Below are 18,692 nucleotides of genomic sequence, written 5' to 3' on the forward strand. Positions count from 1 at the left end.
AATACAGTAGTATTAGTTGAGGAGAATACAAGCACTAAATACTACTGCTAATTTCGTTAATGAAGAGCACAACTACTGAAGTCTGCAAAGGGGCCTCTTTAGTTGCTAGTTACAATTACAAGGTGTAGTACAAATATACTAACAAAATAAATACATACACTAAAACAATAAATATAGATACTAAGGCAAAAAAAATATATAAAAACACATCATATTTTGTTACTTATTCAAACTTGTGCTAACAAATTACGTTAACGTCTATATTCGATATTTTAATAGCTTTGTTTACTAGAAAAAAATTTCTCTTACATTTTGTTAAATGATTTTTTTTCCTCATTCGCTTTTAAAATGGTAATTCAACATATTTTATAAAACCAAATTGATAAAATTCAATCGTAACCTAGATTTTTTTTTTTTATTTTTTATGTCATGAATCTATCACGTGACTCACATATAATCATTTTTTAGAAGTAAAAATGTTAAATTTCATTTATAGTTAAAGAAAAAGTAAGATCAGACATGAATTATATTCATTTTTCTCTAAAAAAGTGATATTTTATTTAATCTATATTCATTTTTCAAAAAAAAAAAAGAAATTTGACCTATTATATATAAAAAATGACTGCATACGAATCACGTGTTGATTTCAAGTTAAAAAAATGGTTAGAATCAAATTTGCTAAATTGAATTTATAAGGAACCTAAAATTAATATTTTAAAACCAAAAATTTAAAAATTATTTGACCAAATTTGAAATATATTTTGAACGATTTTTCTTATTTACTATTATTTGAGTGTTTATACTTTACAGTACAATTGCGTGGCAATGGGCAAATTGCAGGGGCCCTTCGTCAATCGTCAGGAGAGGAGGGAGCGCCAGCGGGGAAAGATGGTTTGTTGTGGACTAGTCACGTCCAATTAGTCAAGGTAAATAAAGGTGGTCTATTTAATGGGATAGATCTAGCATGTGAAGCGCGTGTGAGTTTTCATTTCTTCATTCAACAGGTGGATGGCTAAGATCCAATGAAGGTGATCGTGGAATCGGACCCACTTCACACCTGTAGCTATAGGCTACTGTGGTGTAGTCACTCTCGTGGAACTTTCAGCAACTGAGCAGTAGACGAAGACTCGGGTGACGGGCCTGGTCCAATGGCCTAATCCCAGCCAGTTCATTTTTTTGACCCAGTAAACTTAAAATTCATTCGGCCAATCTCTGAGATTTCTGTTGCAGAAAAGATGCCCCAACCCCCACACCAACCACCTTGGCAACTTCGCAGCAACTGCTAATGTCCAGCCCCATTACAGGAAACCGGTCCACATTTCGGTCCATCTTTGACTTCACAAACTCCAATATTTCCTCTGCCCTATTTTGGTAATCTCGATTTTTTTTTTCTCACATAATTTAAGAAAGCTTTGTTAACTTTTTTTTATTATAAAAAAGTAAGTATTTTTATATTAATATTAGAAATATCGCTAATCATTATACATTTACATTAATTATTACAACAATAATGATGCTATATTGCATAATTTAAAACACATATCAAAATAATTATTGGTGTAAGAGTCGACCGCATTCAATACTCATTTAGTCCTATCCGATAGTTTTAGTTTACTTTTTCATCCCTCACAAATCATAACCAAACTTCCCGTCCAAAAATACAATTAACTTTTAAGTTCTCTAAAACACCTTATTTAATAAACGATCTCATTAGGGAGCAAGTGTTGCCCATGGAAACATTGGAACCGAGCCAATTAAATTTTATAAAAGCACAAGTCTTTTGTTCAATTTTCACCTTTTTTTTCTTAAATTTTTAAGTAAAATTTTAAATCAAGTTCTCTACTGCTTTCTTTTCCTTTTCGTCTAATATTTTTGAGGCAAATATTTGATAGCATATTGCGGATCTACCCAAAAAAAAAAAAAAAGTAAATAAAAAGCCAGCCTAAATGAGCCAGTGAAACCAGTACAACAACCTAGTCGTGTATTTTTAACATTTAATTTCTGCTTACATTCCAGCTCGACTTCTACGTGGCAGCAGGAGTTGAATGTTGCATGCCTTAAGAATGTCCAATTCCACGGGCCCCTGCGCCGTGAGTCGTGACAGCAGGATTTAGACTTTTCTTGGATGGCAAAAACAAAACGTAACGTGCAGTTGTACATGACGAACATTTCCGTTCGAAACTACGGGCCGGCCCGTGAAGGCACAAAGTCGAGCCAGCATGCAAGTCTGCTGCTAGATATAGAGGCTTGATTGACTCAGGCGTCGTTTGGATTTGGTTCCCCAAATAATCAAATTAAATACCGTATTGACATTTTGTGTTGATAAAATTTTATGTTTGGTTTAGGCTTAATTTGATCAGCATAAATTTTAAAATTTGCTTAATAAAATATTTGAATTATTCAATTTGATTCGATAAAAATTCATTTGAGCTTAGCTTTATATATAAATTCATTTGAGCTTAGTTTCATTATTTAAAGGTGGAAGAAAAATGTATTTAAAAAATAAAAAAATAAAAGAAACGGATTTTTAGTTGCACTAGTCACCAAGCGGTAGGTAGAATTCATAGCCGATTAATTGAACCCATGGAGAAGGTCACTAAATTGGTGAAATCGAATCGGGCAAAGCAATGCTAAGGGGTGTGAAATAAAAAAGGGTTGAATCCATCGCAATCGAAACTTCTGGCGGGACCGTCCGTCAATGCTCCAACCCTCCAAAATCATGGGAAAATAGGGAGTGGCACCGTGGCAGGACCAAGACCAGGACAGGAGCAACGACATTAACGGCTTTCCATCCATTTCTTCAGGACAGCTGAAGTGATTCTCTCTCACTCCCTTAAGCTTCCCGGACCGCCCCCACCTTCTCTCCTCCTCCTTCCCAACACTTCCCACTTCCCACTCCACTTTGATCAAGAAATTAGTAAAATCATGGAGCGGAGTGTGCCATGAATCTGATTATCAACGTCATTATCAAAAATTAAGATTGTGCTTTTCTTAGATAAATCCTGGCAAAGTGTAAGACCAATCCCAGATCTCGACACTTCAGGTTGATTCTGAAATGGCCATTATATTTCTTCGCAATATCATTATTGGGTCATCCAATTTCTTTTTTGTTCCCTTGATTTTTATACCGATAATGACAAATTCGGTTACAGATTCTGAGGCCCTGTTAAAACTTAAGCAATCGTTTACCAATGCAGAGGCTCTTGATTCTTGGAGACCAGAGACGACAGCCTGCGACGAGGATAACAGGTGGGACGGGGTGGTTTGTGCCAATGGCGTTGTCACTGGTGTCCAGCTGAATGGATTGAACCTATCTGGGAAAATAGATATCGATGCCCTGGTCCAGATTCCTGGACTTCGAACCCTGGGGATTCAGTTCAATGCCTTTTCAGGTCCTATTCCGGAATTCAATCGCTTAGGTGCATTGAAGGCGATTTACTTGACGGGCAATGGGTTTTCAGGTGAAATGTCGGGAGATTATTTTGGTAAAATGGATTCTTTGAAGAAAGTTTGGCTCTCTAGTAACAAATTTACTGGTGCAATCCCAGTGTCGCTGTGGCATTTGCGTCACCTAATTGAATTACATCTAGAAGGAAATCAGTTTTCAGGGACAATCCCAGCTTTGGAGCAACCGACGTTGATGTCACTAAACCTCTCGAACAATAACTTAAACGGAGAAATTCCACAGGGATTATCAAGATTTAATGCAAGCTCATTCCGGGGGAATCCTGGACTTTGTGGAGAGAAATTAGGTAATCCTTGCGGTGGCATAACGGTGCCAAGTAGTGATAATAATGACGATTCAAGAATGATCTCTTATGGAGTCCTGATAGCCTCAGGTGTCATGCTTTTGCTCATGTGTTCCGGGATTTATGTGCTCAGACGTAAACAAGAGACGGAATCCGATGTAATGGCGGATGAGGATCTTGATGGAAGTGTCGGGGTACGAATATCAAGTGCAAATAAGAAGGAACTGAGTGCAAGCCAGAAAAGCACCGGCTCCAGTCGCAGAGGATCCAATCGCATTGGAGATCTAGTAATGGTAAACAATGAGTTGGGTGAATTCGGGCTGGCAGATTTGATGAAGGCTTCAGCAGAAGTGCTTGGAAATGGAACACTTGGATCCACGTACATGGCAGTGATGTCGAATGATTTGGCAGTGGCGGTGAAAAGGATAAAAGAGATGAACAAAATTGGAAGGGATGGATTTGACGCCGACATCAGGCGTTTAGGGAGACTGAAACACAAAAACATCTTGACACCATTAGCTTATCATTTCCGGAAAGACGAAAAGCTGTTGGTATACGAATACATTCCTGGAGGCAGTTTGCTTTATCATTTGCATGGTATGAAATCCTTTCCCCTGCTACATTAACTTTTGATAATTGATCTGTCTCTTATCCAATCCATTACTCCTTACCGTGCACCTTAAATTCAATCAGCAGAATGATTCAGTCCCTGTATCTTGAAATTGGGCACTATACCATTGAGTCACATATTTGCTTTGATTCTTCAGCGGATCGAGGACCTTCTCATGCTGAGCTGAATTGGCCTACACGTCTCAAGATAATTCAGGGGATAGCCCAGGGGTTGGGCTATCTCCACACCGAACTTTCCAGCTTTGAGGTGCCCCACGGCAATCTTAGGTCTAACAACGTCCTTCTAACTCTCGAGTACGAGCCAATTGTAGCAGATTATGGCTATTGTTCTCTGATCAGCGGTCAGGCCAGAGAATCCCTTTTAGCATACAAGTCGCCTGAGGTTGTACAATATCAGCAGGTTTCCCCCAAATGCGATGTTTACTGTCTTGGAGTGCTCATTCTTGAGCTGATCACAGGCAAGTTTCCATCCCAATATTCCAATAGTGGCACTGGGGGGACTGATGTGGTTCAATGGGCAAAATCAGCAATAGCTGAGGGAAGAGAGGCCGAGTTATATGATCCAGAGATCGCTAGCTCGAGCGATTCCCGAAGCGAGATGGAAGAACTACTCCACGTTGGTGCAGCATGCACAGAAAATAACCCTGAGCAACGGCTGGATGTTAGAGAAGCCATTAGGAGAATAGAGGACATACAAATAGCCGGATATCAGAGCGCTAGATCCTTTAATGTACTACCGTCACTAAGAGATGGATGTGCAGAATCAGCCGATGCATCGCAATCCCAACAGCAAAATGCACAACGTGTTTGTGCTGACCAGTGCCGCAACAGCATCAATGTTGAGGACAGACCAGGCCATCGGACAACAACTGACAGTTTTGCCTTTGACACAGTGTCTAGTCCATTTGAAGCATAATTAGTTTTGGACTCTTCCCAAAAATCTGCTTTTCGCCGGGAGCAAAGGCCATGCAGGAGAATGAAACAGAATGTGGATGAAAAATTAACAGCCCTCGATTGAGATTGTGAAGGGTCGCTTTTGGCTGTTAATTTCTCAGCTCATCGGGAAGATGAATCAGGTAATTAGGATTGCCCCATTTATTACGGCATTGGCAAGCTGAAGACCAGTCGCAAAAATGGCCCTTTCTTGCACGATGTAACCGGCCGAAAGATGCATTTGATCTTTAATTTGCTTGGCCAGATTCCACCTGTTGCCTTCAGTTTTTCTTTTATCTCTCTCTGTTTTTTGTAATTTGTGGGGTGGAGGGAAGCAAAGTTGAAAAAGAGTGATCAATGACCCCGTTTTCCGTGATGCTGAACAAGACTATTGATCTCTGGGAACATTTCCAACGATTTTTTGTCTTAGATTGTCAAAGAGAAATGGTTCTACGAGTCGTAGGTTTCAAAGACAATTCCAAAGCAGTCATACTGTAAGCTCTGTTTTAGTGTTTTTTTTTAAAAAAAAAAAAAAAAATTTATACAACTATTTTAGGGTGATGAATTGGAAATGCTAGATGCTTATAACCGGTACCAATTTTCTCTCTTGAAAATAAGTTGGACCTCATTCCTCATGATGTAATTTTCATAAAAAATGTGTCCTAAAATTTTGAATTTTTTTTTGTTTTTTTAAAATGCAGCTAATAAATATTTGCTTAGAAAAAAATTTGCAACCTAAACCATTTAAAATATTACTTCATTATGTAAGTGCTATATTGTTTTGCAGGGGTAGAAGTTTTATTCAAAGAACATATTATTATTTCGTCAGAATTCTTAACAAAAGGGTACAGTTCTAGACCTAAAGATGAGATCAAAATGTCCTGAAGAGTTTAAATTAGGATCTATTGGTAATGAATCTGAATTCTCTCCACATGCATCTCCATGCAACTCGGACTTCTGTTAAGCTAATTGGGTTCCAAATGATACTCCCTTCGTCCCACTTTGATAGTCCTGTATTTTTTTTTCATCTGTCCCAAATTATAGTCCACTTTCAATTAAAGAATGTAGTTGTATTTTAATTTTTCTAAAATACCCTTATTCAATGTAAGTAGTTGTTACTATAAATCTATCCCATTTAATGAGAGTTGATTCTTTTTTTACCATCAATTCAAGTTCCCATAAAGTTGTACCATATTCAATGTGATGATATTTTAGAAAAATAGTAATCTAAATTTATTTTTTCAACAAAGTTAACTACTTTTTCTTAAACTATGTGAAAAAAGAAACGGGATTATTAAAGTGGAACGGAGGGAGTATATCATAAGCATAAAGAGCAATAAGCTAATAGCTTCAAAGACAACTTTATTGTTCTCAATCTCTTCGCGCGCGCGTGTGTGTATATGCACACATACTTTCCTCTTCGTATGTATGTCAAAACTAGCCATCTGCAGGAGTTCGACCGGTAACCCGCTTGCGGTAGTATCATATGCCGTGGGTTATTAGTTTGAACCCTACTATACTAAAATTGTCATGCGGGATCCCATACAGCCCGCCCGCAGGAGGAGTAGTCGGGATAAAATTGAGATATTCTCTGTGTTCCGGTTAGGAGTATCAATTTGTTTTTTGAATTCCCAATTACTTTTATTCGATCATGTCACCGCGGGGGGGCGGACCAAGGAAGAAGTAAGCTTTGATAGTTGAGCATGATTATCTTGTAAAATCATCATATTTCATAATGGACTGGTAACCGGTTGGTCTAGAAGCCAAATCTGCATTAGCTACACGACACAGGAAAAAGAGGCCCTTTTACGTCTTTTCCTTTCCGGGCATCAGTACAGCATCGCAGTTCAACCGAGCGCATATTCCTCTTCTTCCAGTAGTTACTTCTTGATTATTCACAGCGCGGCGGCTGATTTGTGAATTCAAATTTAGTGGGTTTACTACAGATGAGGACAAGTAACAAATTTCTTTAATCCTAAGTACTGTAGCGTTGTCCAGCAAGATAATTAATTATACTACACCAAATCTTCTTCTGACTTCCACTAGTAATTAATTCCCATCTGAAACCCTTGGGCCAGTTCTGAAGTTTTGGAGTACACATTAATTAATCGACAATTGTTTTTGATGTTATAGATAGGGCTGCGCGCATGTGAACATGGTGACGTGATGCATGCAGTACGTCATTACAGCTGGAGAATGGACGGAATGATAACGTAACCCACACAGGCCTCGTAACATGCATGGCGATTGGCGAACAGCCACCGGTCAACCCACGCCTGATTCATTACTAGTTTCCAACGGAAATGATGAATGATACCTGATTAACAAGTACGCATTTATTTAAGCTTTACTCAATTAGTCCTTATGCTAGGACAGAAAATCGAGAGGCATCGGAAATGAAGAAAGAAAAAAAAAAGTGTATTAATTTTTATTTCTCCCAAACTAAATCAAAACGAGGAAAAAAGGGATGAAAAAATACATACAGTTCGCGCTCCCTCCCCTTCCACTTCTAACAAAGAAAAGATGAGGTTTAAAGAAACAAAAAACACATGAGAAGGATTTGAATTTAAAACTTTCGACTTTTGTAATCTCGTTCTTAATCATCAGATCAGCAACTTGCGCAGAAGAATAAGAGCAGGATACAGGCGAATAGGAGTAATATATAGAAATTAGTCATATAGTTCAAACCAGCAAATTATTACGCCTTTCGGATTAGTACGACAGCAGATTCTCTATCAAGACTACTGTTTTAGGCACAGAAATTAGAAAGGGCATAAAATCTTGTTTCAGCTTTGAGAGGCTGTATTAAATTTCTATTTATTAACATTTTCTTTCTGTTTTATCCCAAAAACCAAAACAAAAAAAAAAGGGGTGGCATTTTCTTTTGCATACGTTGCATGCATGCACATGAATGTCGGGCTGTTGATGCAGGAGGTAAGTTGACTTCGTTTGCTCGAAATTGAGGTGATTCCAGTTTTGCTTGGAGATTACCTGTTTCAGGATCTAAGCAAAAGAATAATTAATTACGAGTACTATCGCTGTTCATTCCGCGGCCAGCCAAGTTTTGATAGCAGTAGTAGTATTAGACAAAAATAAAAATGGTCACATCTTTAAACTTTTATCATTCGTCATCAAACAAAAGATTCCGAAATTCCTTGTCCAATATTTTGTGTCTACTTTTCTGTCTAATGCAAAACTACGTAGTTTCACTTATTATATATGCTGATGTGGCACATAAAAAAGAAAGATTGTTTGGCTGCCTTATTGGACAGAGGTTTCCAAAATTATTTGCTTTTACTTACACCAAAAAAGGTAAAAAATTATTTTGTTAAATAACTTCCTTCGTCTTCTAAGCTGACAACGGTGGCAATAGGTTTTGGAAATTGTAATGGTAGCAATAAGGTTTTGAGAATTGTAACAAAGTTGTATAAATACAGAAAACCCAAAAAAGAAGAAAGAAGAAGAAACATAAGGCAGTTAAACAGTTTTTTTTTTTTTTTATGTGCCACATAAGCAGATATAATAAATGAAACTATATAGTTTTGCATTGAATAGAAGAGTGAACACAAAATATTGGACAGAAAATCCTGTTAAATCCTTAACACTTTCCTCGTTTTGGCATATGAAGAGAATGGTGAAGCTGAAAAGTTTTTTTTTTTTGAAAAGAACCCGTAAAATAAGAAACGATATGGCTGCTAAACACTCTATAATCTGTAAAATTAAAGACGAAACAAAAAAAAAATCATCTTAATCAAATGTTGTTGATACAATTCGATAACCTTAAGGGAATTTTTTTTTTTTTTTTTTGTCATTCACAATCCTCTCATGATTCAAACAAAACTCATTCACTTAAAAAAAAAAAGAAAATAAAAATCACGGTACCATCAATAATACATTAATATTGTTGAGCAAGTAGAGTGAGTATTATTTTGTTTTTGGGGCCGTTTTGCAATATCCATCGTCATCATCATCATCATCATCAGGACAGAAGACATCAACCTATTGTCCGTCTGACTTCCAGTAGCTAAAATTTTGACCCTTTACCAACGAACGATAACACCCCAAGCTTCCTCAACTCTTGTCATCCCCTCTACTTCCATCCGCTTCCAAATTTGCCCTCTATGGAGCCACCGGAAAACGACGCCGTGACTGTTGCGTCAGCTGAGAAAATCATCCTCCGCTGGGACTCCACAGCCTCCGAGGACGCCAGGGACAGAATGATCTTCGACGGCGATCGATACGAGATCGACAAATACTTGCAAGCCGTGGATGAAATCCAACGGTCAATGGAATCCGCCAGCATCTCAGACGACTCTGCTAAGGCCAACAGCGCGATCCAGATCGCCATGGCCCGCCTGGAAGACGAGTTTCGCAATATTCTCATTGCTCAAACTTCCCCTCTCGAAGCCGACACTCTGACCGATCCCAGCTCTTGTTCCTTCCGCTCCACCGCTTCTATTGGCAGCAGCGACAGCCACTTGAGCTTGCCGCCGCCGCCGCCGCCGCACACCGAGGAAGACGACTTCACCGAGACCAGCTCCTCAACTCACGCCTCCGATACCCCCCGCCGGAAAGAATTCGATCATCAGGAGAGTGGAAGCAGCACCAGCTACAGATCCACCAACAGCATCCGCGAAATTGATCTGATACCTCCCGAGGCCATCTGCGACCTCCGTAGCATCGCCGAGAGGATGATAGCCGCTGGGTATCTCCGGGAGTGTGTTCAGGTGTACGGCAGCGCACGCAAGTCTGCCGTGGAGGCCAATTTTCGAAGCCTAGGGATTGAGAAGCTCAGCATAGGAGAAATCCAGAGGCTGGAGTGGGAAAGTCTCGAGACAAAGATTCGGAGGTGGATACGGGCCGCCAAAGTTTGCGTGAGGATACTGTTTGCTAGTGAGAAGAGACTCTGCGAACAAATCTTTGAAGGTCTGGGGACGGCCTCCGATGATGCTTGCTTTATGGAGACTATCAAGGGTCCGGCCGTGCAGTTATTTAACTTCGCTGAAGCTATTAGCATTAGCAGGCGATCCCCCGAAAAGTTGTTTAAGATATTGGATCTTCATGATGCTCTCTCCGACTTGTTGCCCGATATCGAGGTTGTTTTCGAGTCCAAATCGTCCGAGTCCATCAGGGTGCAGGCAGTGGAGATACTGTCCCGCTTAGCCGAGGCTGCAAGGGGGATATTGTCCGAATTCGAGAACGCTGTGCTTCGAGAACCTTCCAAGGTTCCCGTCCCCGGAGGTACGATTCATCCTTTAACTAGGTACGTGATGAACTACATAAGTTTGATTTCGGATTATAAGCAGACTTTGATTGAATTGATTGTGTCGAAGCCGTCAACTGGTTCGAGGTATTCAGGGGATCCTAATACCCCAGATATGGACTTGACGGAGTTTGAAGGGAAGACCCCGTTGGCGCTTCATTTGATTTGGATCATTGTGATTTTGCAATTCAATTTGGATGCCAAGTCTAAGCATTATAAAGATGCATCCTTGTCCCATTTGTTTATGATGAATAACGTTCATTATATTGTTCAGAAGATTAAAGGGTCACCTGAGTTGAGGGAAATGATTGGGGATGACTATTTGAAAAGATTGACGGGGAAATTCAGGCTGGCGGCCACTAATTACCAGAGATCAACTTGGGTAAGAGTGTTGTATTGTTTGAGGGATGAGGGGTTACACGTGAGTGGAAGCTTTTCATCCGGTGTGTCCAAGAGTGCCCTGAGAGAGAGGTTTAAGACCTTCAATGCCATGTTTGAGGAGGTACACAGGACTCAGGCTACATGGTTGGTCCCCGATGTACAACTCCGAGAGGAGCTCCGAATTTCAGTATCTGAGAAGTTGATACCTGCTTATCGATCATTTCTTGGACGATTCAGGAGCCATATTGAGAGTGGGAGGCATCCGGAGAACTATATCAAATACTCTGTGGAGGATCTTGAGAATGCCGTCTTGGATTTCTTCGAGGGCTACCCGGTGTCTCAGCACTTGAGGAGGAGATCTCAGTGAAAGCTGGGGTGGATGAATACACCTTTTAGAGTCTAGGAACGCTATTCTTTTAATTTTTTGTGGAGTGCTTGGGTATGAGGTTCTGGTTATTCTTACATTTGGTTAGCTCTCACATGGTATAGAAAGGTCGAGTCCTGAATTTGCGCGATGAGCTGGTGGCATTGAAGAAGCAGGACTACCAGCTGTACTTCTTCGGAGTCAGTTAAACCTCTTGCCTGAATGCTTCATCTCTGTAAGCATGGTGTTGTTTGTATTTCTTGTTAGTTTTTTAGATCGCTTCATTTGTTGATATGGGACTTGCTGTAACTTATTTTTGAATATCTTCTCATGCATTTAATAACTTTAGCACAGAAACAGAGCCCCAAATCTCTTTGATGACCTGCAACAGTTAAAATCAGTGCAAGAAATCATCTGATGATTGTAACTGCATTATGAAGCACTTCATTAAGCTACCGAGATAATCAAAATAAGTAAAATTCGTTTTCCAGTGAGATTAGCTGGTTTCACAAGTTTACTTGCTTTTTCTGCTTATAGGCTTGAATCCTGCTGAGTTTTTTATCTTGTTTAACAGAGACGTGTAGAGGACTGCTGTATGACAGGTTTTGGTTAATAATCCCATATCAATTTCCTGATGGATGACATTTGATTCCAGTAATGGGCTGCAATTTGCAGTTTGTTGGAGTAGGTATCACAATGACATTTGATTCATTGTGTTTATTTTGGTTACATTTGCTATAGCACGCATCTTCTCGCACAAGAGTTATATATTTTGTTTTGTGCATTGCTTAAATATGTCAGCAATAGACTTGTGCTGGAGCATTTTAGGCTTCATAGACAATTGAAACATACTACTGTGTCTAGGGCTTTAAGGTGAAATCTTGGCATCTGGTATCAAGAGCGAAACCATTTTTGTTCCTCCTCTGCCCGCTGTACCTGCTGGTACAGTTGGAGGGCTGTAGCTCAAATTTTGGAGTGGCAGTCAGAGTCAGGTCATGTGGCATCATGTAAGCTACAAGGGAATTGTGTGTATTTTAATCCTAAATATAAAGACAAAAAAGGAAAAATTCTGAGAAAATCACGCCACCGAGAATGGACGAGGCCGTGGCTTTTCTGATTACCTTTTCAATTCAGAATTGGGTGTCAGCAGTCCGCGCCAACATTTGTCTGAATAAGAACACTACTGTTCTGGCTGCGTGTAGATCTCCAAAAGTTGAGCTTCCCGGCATCACTAATGGCATCATCCCTTTAGCTCACTTGACCCTTGTGTTTGTGTGTGTGCATGGATAGTGTATCATTAATTAAAATAATTAATTATTATAGCATTTTTTATGATGTAATTTATGCGAAACAGAGTGATAATTGGAAATATAAAAAGATGATTTGATAGCGCGTTTATGTTTATGATGATGCAGGCAAAATGGTTTTTGAAAAAAATAAAATAAAAATTCATAACCAAAAACAGTACCATTAGCTAACGGAGGAAAACGTCACCGGAGCAGCATATGATTGATAGGTTCTGAAATCAGGCAGGGGTTAACCGCGACTCGGAAAGGAGGACTAAGAGCGCGGATGAGCCTATGATTATGTTTACTTGTGAATCCGTTGTGCACGCACAGGGAAGGCTATTAATTATACAACTTTGCGCGGGAAGTTCCCGGGCTTGGTGCGATCGTCTTCCGTTTATAATTTTCTTTTGCGAGAAATGAAGGCAAGCTCAATCGTAGGAGTACAAGTGTAATCGCTAGATCACAAACAATCCTACATAATTATGTTCCGTTTCACATTCCTCAGCGCCCACCCAGCAAGCGTTTCTTCCAGCTATTACGCAGTGAAGCGAAGCATGGCCGCCTTCAAACTCTTACCAGGTTGTGTCGTCTTCCAAATCACCCATTTCATAGCCTCCTATTACCATGCCGCCGCCGCCGCCGAAGAACTGGTCTCATCTTACAGCAGCATTTGATAATGAACATCGTCGACAAGTCATCTCGTTCAAACTCCTGGCTTCCATCATTTTCACATTAGGCATCTCAAAATCTTGCAGCCCAACAATGAAAGCGAGAGTTGTCTTTTTCTTTTTTCATTAGTTTGTAAGAAGAAATTGGAAAATTTATTTAAATGAAGACAGCTCTGAATGATCGATCATACATTCCCACTTAATGTTACAACAACAAAATAGAGCTTAGATGCCAGCCTGCTGACTCCTCCTGTGTGCTAATTATATTCAATAAAACAAATTTTTATAAAAACAAGATTTAATTGGGGGAGAAAAACAACAAAGGATCAAGGACACGAACCAAGTAGATAAATAAAAATTTTTTTTAAAAAAAAAAAAAAAACACCGAACCATCTATAATATCCCCTGGGTGGATTTTAAGTGTTCGACCCTCGTAACTTGTACACGATTCTTCATTTATCTTCTTTGATGAGAACACAAATGAGGCATATGCCACATTTATTCTGTTTTGTCTTCTTCTAAATCACCGTTTGATAACCCATTGTCGCCATGCGCTAGTCTCACTTCAGGTGCACTTCTTACATCCTTCGAAGGAATAAGGGAAGGTTTTATGAGTGTCAAAGAATCATCTTTGTCAAACTCGTCGCCTCCATCATCAGAGTAGGCATACCTTCAGAGACATAAAATAAGACTATTTGATGAGATCCAAAGTGATGATATAAAACCATTTTTACTATTTTGCCAAAAGATGACATTAATGTCTTTTAGATAAGGAGTAACCAAATGTGGAAAAGACTATAAAAAGTCAGCAACACTTTCTTCCTTCAAATCTAGGTTCTCACGTTATTTGCTTTTTCTTCCTTTGACCTCTACATGATCATTTCATCCCCACCACCTCCCCAGCCCCCCAAAAAATAAAAATAAAAAAAATACCGCCATTTTCCTGTTACTCTGTCTGCCTGCCAAAATTTGATTATGGATTTGGTTTGAGATATCATCCCAAGTTGAATTTCAAAGACAATGAAGCAGGGCAGTTGTTGTGCCAGTTGCCACTTAGATTCTGACCAGGAAACCCCCATTTATGACTTATAAATGAAACAAGACAATTACCAAATACAGAAATCATGATGTGGAGCTAGGTATTGTACCTCATCGAGTTCTGAGATGGAGCCCATAGAGCACAGATGACACAAAGTAGAGAGAATGACAAGACTTGCCAGAAAGCTGGAATGATCCACGCGTTTTGCCAGTGCTCATTGTACACATCACTTGACTTGAAGTAGAGCTGCAACATGAAAGTTGGGGTATGCCAATTTGACATGGTTTGAAAGTTTAAATTATGACATTCATTGAATGCATGGACAGTGGAAGCGGAATCATGATGCAATCAGCCGTATATTATCGACCAAAACAAATATTACCTCATAACAAATCCAGCCAACAGACACAATAACTGCTACAGCCAATGCATTTGTGAACTTCCGATAAATGTCAAGCTTGGCCAGCATTCGTCGAGCCTGTAATAGAAAATCAGGCAAGGACACACTTACCATGGATCAGAAAATGAGAAGTCAAGCATGCAAGAGCAGAATAGCTCTTTGATGCTTCCAATTGTTATCTCCAACAAGAAGAAACCTCTACCTTATTACCTCAATAATAAAAGAAGCTTAATTGTTATCCATATACTCCAAAAGTTCTTTTTTTTTTTTTTAATAAAAAACTAATTTGACAAAAATCAGCGAATTTAGCCAATGTCAGCAAAGTTGGTAAACTGCCCATGTTTTGCACCAGAAATAGAGTTCAAAAAGCTTATCTAGCTATAGACACCAAACAATAAACATGCAGCAACGACAAACTGGGCTTGTTTATCATACAAGACTAGCAAAACATGTTTCCACCAATGCATTATCATTGTTCAATAAGTTTCCAGCAATGAACCCTAAGAATTACCTGAAGCTTGTTCAGAGTGGCAGACAAAGATGTAAATATCCAGAGAATGAAGAAAGCGTCCAATACTGCAACAGGAAGAACAAAAAACAATCTTGCCTTCCCTGAAAGATCACTTATAGCACCGACATTTTCTACCAGTTCAAGGACCTCGGATGCAATAAAGAATGTCCCTCCAAGCATAAGGACCTTAGATGTAAGGCCACCTAAAGTTGGTCTGACGACACCATAACCCATTGAGACCATCAAAATGATGAGACGTGAAACTGTACGTTTCACAGCACCAAAGGTAACAGCCCAAACAGTTATTCCAATGGGCCTGATTCCAGCTTCATTGAATTTTGCATAGTCAAAGTACCATAAAGCCATCTCGAACATGCCCAACGTTATCACCAGAGTAATACAATTTTGCAATGTCAAAACCTCTCTCCAGAATCTTGCGTACTGTGAAAACCAGAATAGGCCAAGAACAACAAATGCAAGAGATAAGAAACCATAGAAGTTCATAAGCGGGGCCATTCTACCAGGCAGGTAACCAGAAGGATTTTTCCATATAGTTTTTCCCTCTACAGTGACCTCTTTCAGATTCAGATCACAATGAATAAAGTAGAGATTGTACATCCCAGTTTTAGTTATTTGGATGGAACTTGGTTGTAGTGCTGCATCCAGCTCATCAGCTTGAAATCGGACATCAAACACTTGAGGCCAACCAGGATTAATAGTTGACGGCCGGTAAATGACATCCCCCTGTTGACACACTCCAAGTTTTGCAAGATCTGCTGTGCAACAAACAGCTCTTTGGCCCCCGTAGGCTGAGCCCCCAATTGTCTCCCTGTCATCAACCTCGAAAATAACTGCATGAATTGGCCACGAGCTGAAGTTTGAAAACTCTTTGGGCCTCCTAAATACAATCTTCTCAAAACTGGAATCAGAGGAAAGTGAAGATAAGCCATTTGTTTTGAGGCCTAAAAGCAGAAAAATGACTCAAATCCAAGAACAAAGTTGCTTAAGAAGCCATAGCACAGGGAATTGGGAACGGAAAGATTTGGACAAAGCCCAATTCTGATTGCCTAAAAGAATTCTAAAGCTAAATGAACAAGAGAATCCACAGAGAATACCGTTTACATTTACTATTATTAGTGGCTAATAAATAGAGAATATTTTTTGTTAATGCAGAAACAATTGATTTGATCATTCATTAATATTTCCCGTGACTCATTCACTTAAAAATGCAGAAAGGGCAGTACACATTTTAAAAATCCAATTATAATGGCAAAAAAATTCATGAGAGCCAACTCTGCAGCTGTGAGATTACGAGGTTTGCAGAAGACAACAATTTACATTACGAAATTCAGTTTTTGCCTCAAGTTAAAGTTTCTTAGCTAATAACCATACGATTATTAGGGCGGATAGCGTCCAAACGTAACGATAATGGCTTTTCAAGAAAGCATTACTATCAACTAAATAAGAGGTCAAACTGTTGGATCCCCAGTGTCCAAGTCATACACTGAATAAAGAGTTCACTGCCTTGTTATAACGTTTTAGAAATTCAAGCCATAGCCACAACATAACAAAAGAAATAGATACAATGAACACTCGAGTTTGAGGAACCATTCTTAGAACGAATAGAGAATTTTTGCCGACATGAAATCAGACCCAAAAGCCAAAAGCATTTCGCTTTACTACTAAAGGAAGCCCAGAAAGATTGAGACATACCGACAGATATTCCATTGAAACTTGTTAAGAAGTTGGAAATGTTCATTCAACATCAAGCACTGAAATCACTATCAACAGAGACTTGCATAGAGACTTGGAAAAATTTTTGCAGCCCAAAAAAAAAAAAAAGAAAAAGGGACAGAAAAGAAAAAGAGAAAGTTCAAATTGATGGTAGGAGTAACGAATAGAGATGTAATCAAATGCGGTTCTATCATTTCTCAGTAGATCTCCAAAAATCACAGCTCCGCTAAATTTCTCCGCGTTTTTATATATCTATTTTAGTACCAGCAGCTACCTGGGCGAGCAGAATTAACCAGAACCCACTACAAAAGCTAACTAAAGAATAAGCAAGAATGCGAAATTGAGTTAAATAAAGTTGAGATCTAGGTGAGAGAAGGAAGGAGGCAGCAATGGGCGGAGGAGGAAAAGAAAAAGGGGAGGGGGTACCGGATGAAAGAATCGGGTTTGGAAGAGGCGTTGAAGCCAGGGAGAGAAGAGTAAATTCCCTCACTACCACCGTGGACGATGAAAGCATTGCCTTTGATGCCGAATTTTTCACCGGGGTACCGATGCACAGAAGCTTCCCCGGGAAGCAACGAGACAGCACAGAACAATGCTGCAATAAAGATGAACGCTTTGATTGACCTCCTCCTCAACATTGCTCCCGCCTGAGTGATGATAGATGGCGGTGGATCTACTGCTGCTACTAGTTTACTTTACTGCCGCAGAATTGAGGACTGGAAGCGCTGGCTGAGGAATGAAGACACAGAAAATTACTTCCCAAAGTCAAAGTCGAAGTCGAAGTCGCAATCGACTCCACTCGCTAACATGAGCGGTGTCACACCTCACCTCTCTATTCTCAGTGTGTGACTGTGTGTGTGGTCAAGTTGGTCTAGACATTTAAACCATGGTATGGTTAAAATGAGTCCTGGAGTAAATCTCTTCTTTTCATTGTGCGGTGCGGACGGGATTAAACTTATTCAAATTGAGATCACATCACGGTTTAATAACCAAATTAACGAGCTCATTCAAGGAGAAATATGCACCGGATCAAATCCATCTTCCGTGCCGTGTCCGGTCGGCAATTCCGTCATTTGCCGTATTTAGTTAAAGAAAAAAAAAATACTCAACAACAGGCTAGTCGGCGCTGTCGGGAGAACCCACTAATTATTAATCCCCTCCGGAATCCACGTCCTTCACCACTAATTATTAATAGTAAATAAAAAAATCTACTAAACTTATACGGGAGAACCCACAACAACACTTGCAAGGAGCTCGAATTTGCACGGGATAACTCTTAAAAGACTCTTCCTGATCATCGATAGAAACTCACAAAAAGACGGTGGGGAGATTCCTGTTCTTTTCCGGGGAAAGATAACCCACAAAAAGAAAAACAAAAAAAATTAATTATCCCAAATAATATTTCGCTTGCATCATAAACACATTTTCCAACTCACCTTTTTATATTCCCAACCACCTTTTCATCTCACATATATCACATCACAAAAAGTGCTACAGTAATTATTTCAAATAATATTTCAAATAATACCCTATCCAAACAAATAAAACTTTGCTGCCATTGCCGTCCATGGACGCTCACCTCAACTTCCTCGGCTCGACACTTTGTCGAGATTACTCAATCCAACATATTTTTGACCGAGGTAAGCACCTTAGTTATCTAGGTGTTCATCCTTGTCTCCGTTCCCTCGAGGTGAGTCCACTTCGATTAGTTGGATCTATTTGATTACTCGA

General features: G+C 39.5%; 3 protein-coding genes across 5 annotated transcripts; 2 read left to right on the forward strand and 1 right to left on the reverse strand.

The window, feature by feature from the left end:
* Nucleotides 1-3,133: 3,133 nt before the first annotated feature.
* LOC113742400 (pollen receptor-like kinase 3) lies at nucleotides 3,134-5,707 on the forward strand. The gene is made up of 2 exons (XM_072045089.1): nucleotides 3,134-4,346; nucleotides 4,517-5,707. The coding sequence occupies exons 1-2, from the start codon at nucleotides 3,134-3,136 to the stop codon at nucleotides 5,293-5,295; spliced, it is 1,992 nt and encodes a 663-aa protein (XP_071901190.1). The 3' UTR covers nucleotides 5,296-5,707.
* Nucleotides 5,708-9,289: 3,582 nt separating this feature from the next.
* Nucleotides 9,290-13,659, forward strand: LOC113742736 (exocyst complex component EXO70A1-like). 2 transcript variants are annotated; one of them, XM_072045204.1, is made up of 2 exons: nucleotides 9,290-11,555; nucleotides 12,736-13,659. In XM_072045204.1, exon 1 carries the CDS (start codon nucleotides 9,434-9,436, stop codon nucleotides 11,321-11,323), a length of 1,890 nt encoding a protein of 629 aa, XP_071901305.1. In that variant the 5' UTR covers nucleotides 9,290-9,433; the 3' UTR covers nucleotides 11,324-11,555; nucleotides 12,736-13,659. The 2 variants fall into 2 exon arrangements, with proteins under 2 accessions (XP_071901305.1, XP_071901304.1); XM_072045203.1 differs by lacking the exon at nucleotides 12,736-13,659 and adding an exon at nucleotides 11,895-12,398.
* Nucleotides 13,408-17,822, reverse strand: LOC113742401 (uncharacterized). Of its 2 annotated transcripts, none has more exons than XM_027270236.2 (5): nucleotides 17,388-17,822; nucleotides 15,228-16,146; nucleotides 14,699-14,794; nucleotides 14,426-14,562; nucleotides 13,408-13,947 (listed from the first exon to the last, which is right to left on the reverse strand). In XM_027270236.2, the coding sequence occupies exons 1-5, from the start codon at nucleotides 17,597-17,599 to the stop codon at nucleotides 13,776-13,778; spliced, it is 1,536 nt and encodes a 511-aa protein (XP_027126037.2). In that variant the 5' UTR covers nucleotides 17,600-17,822; the 3' UTR covers nucleotides 13,408-13,775. The 2 variants fall into 2 exon arrangements, with proteins under 2 accessions (XP_027126037.2, XP_071901306.1); XM_072045205.1 differs by lacking the exon at nucleotides 17,388-17,822 and adding an exon at nucleotides 16,941-17,335.
* Between the last annotated feature and the right edge of the window lie 870 nt (nucleotides 17,823-18,692).

This window comes from Coffea arabica, chromosome 4c (genome assembly GCF_036785885.1).
Source record: "Coffea arabica cultivar ET-39 chromosome 4c, Coffea Arabica ET-39 HiFi, whole genome shotgun sequence".
Classification (NCBI taxonomy): Eukaryota; Viridiplantae; Streptophyta; class Magnoliopsida; order Gentianales; family Rubiaceae; genus Coffea; species Coffea arabica.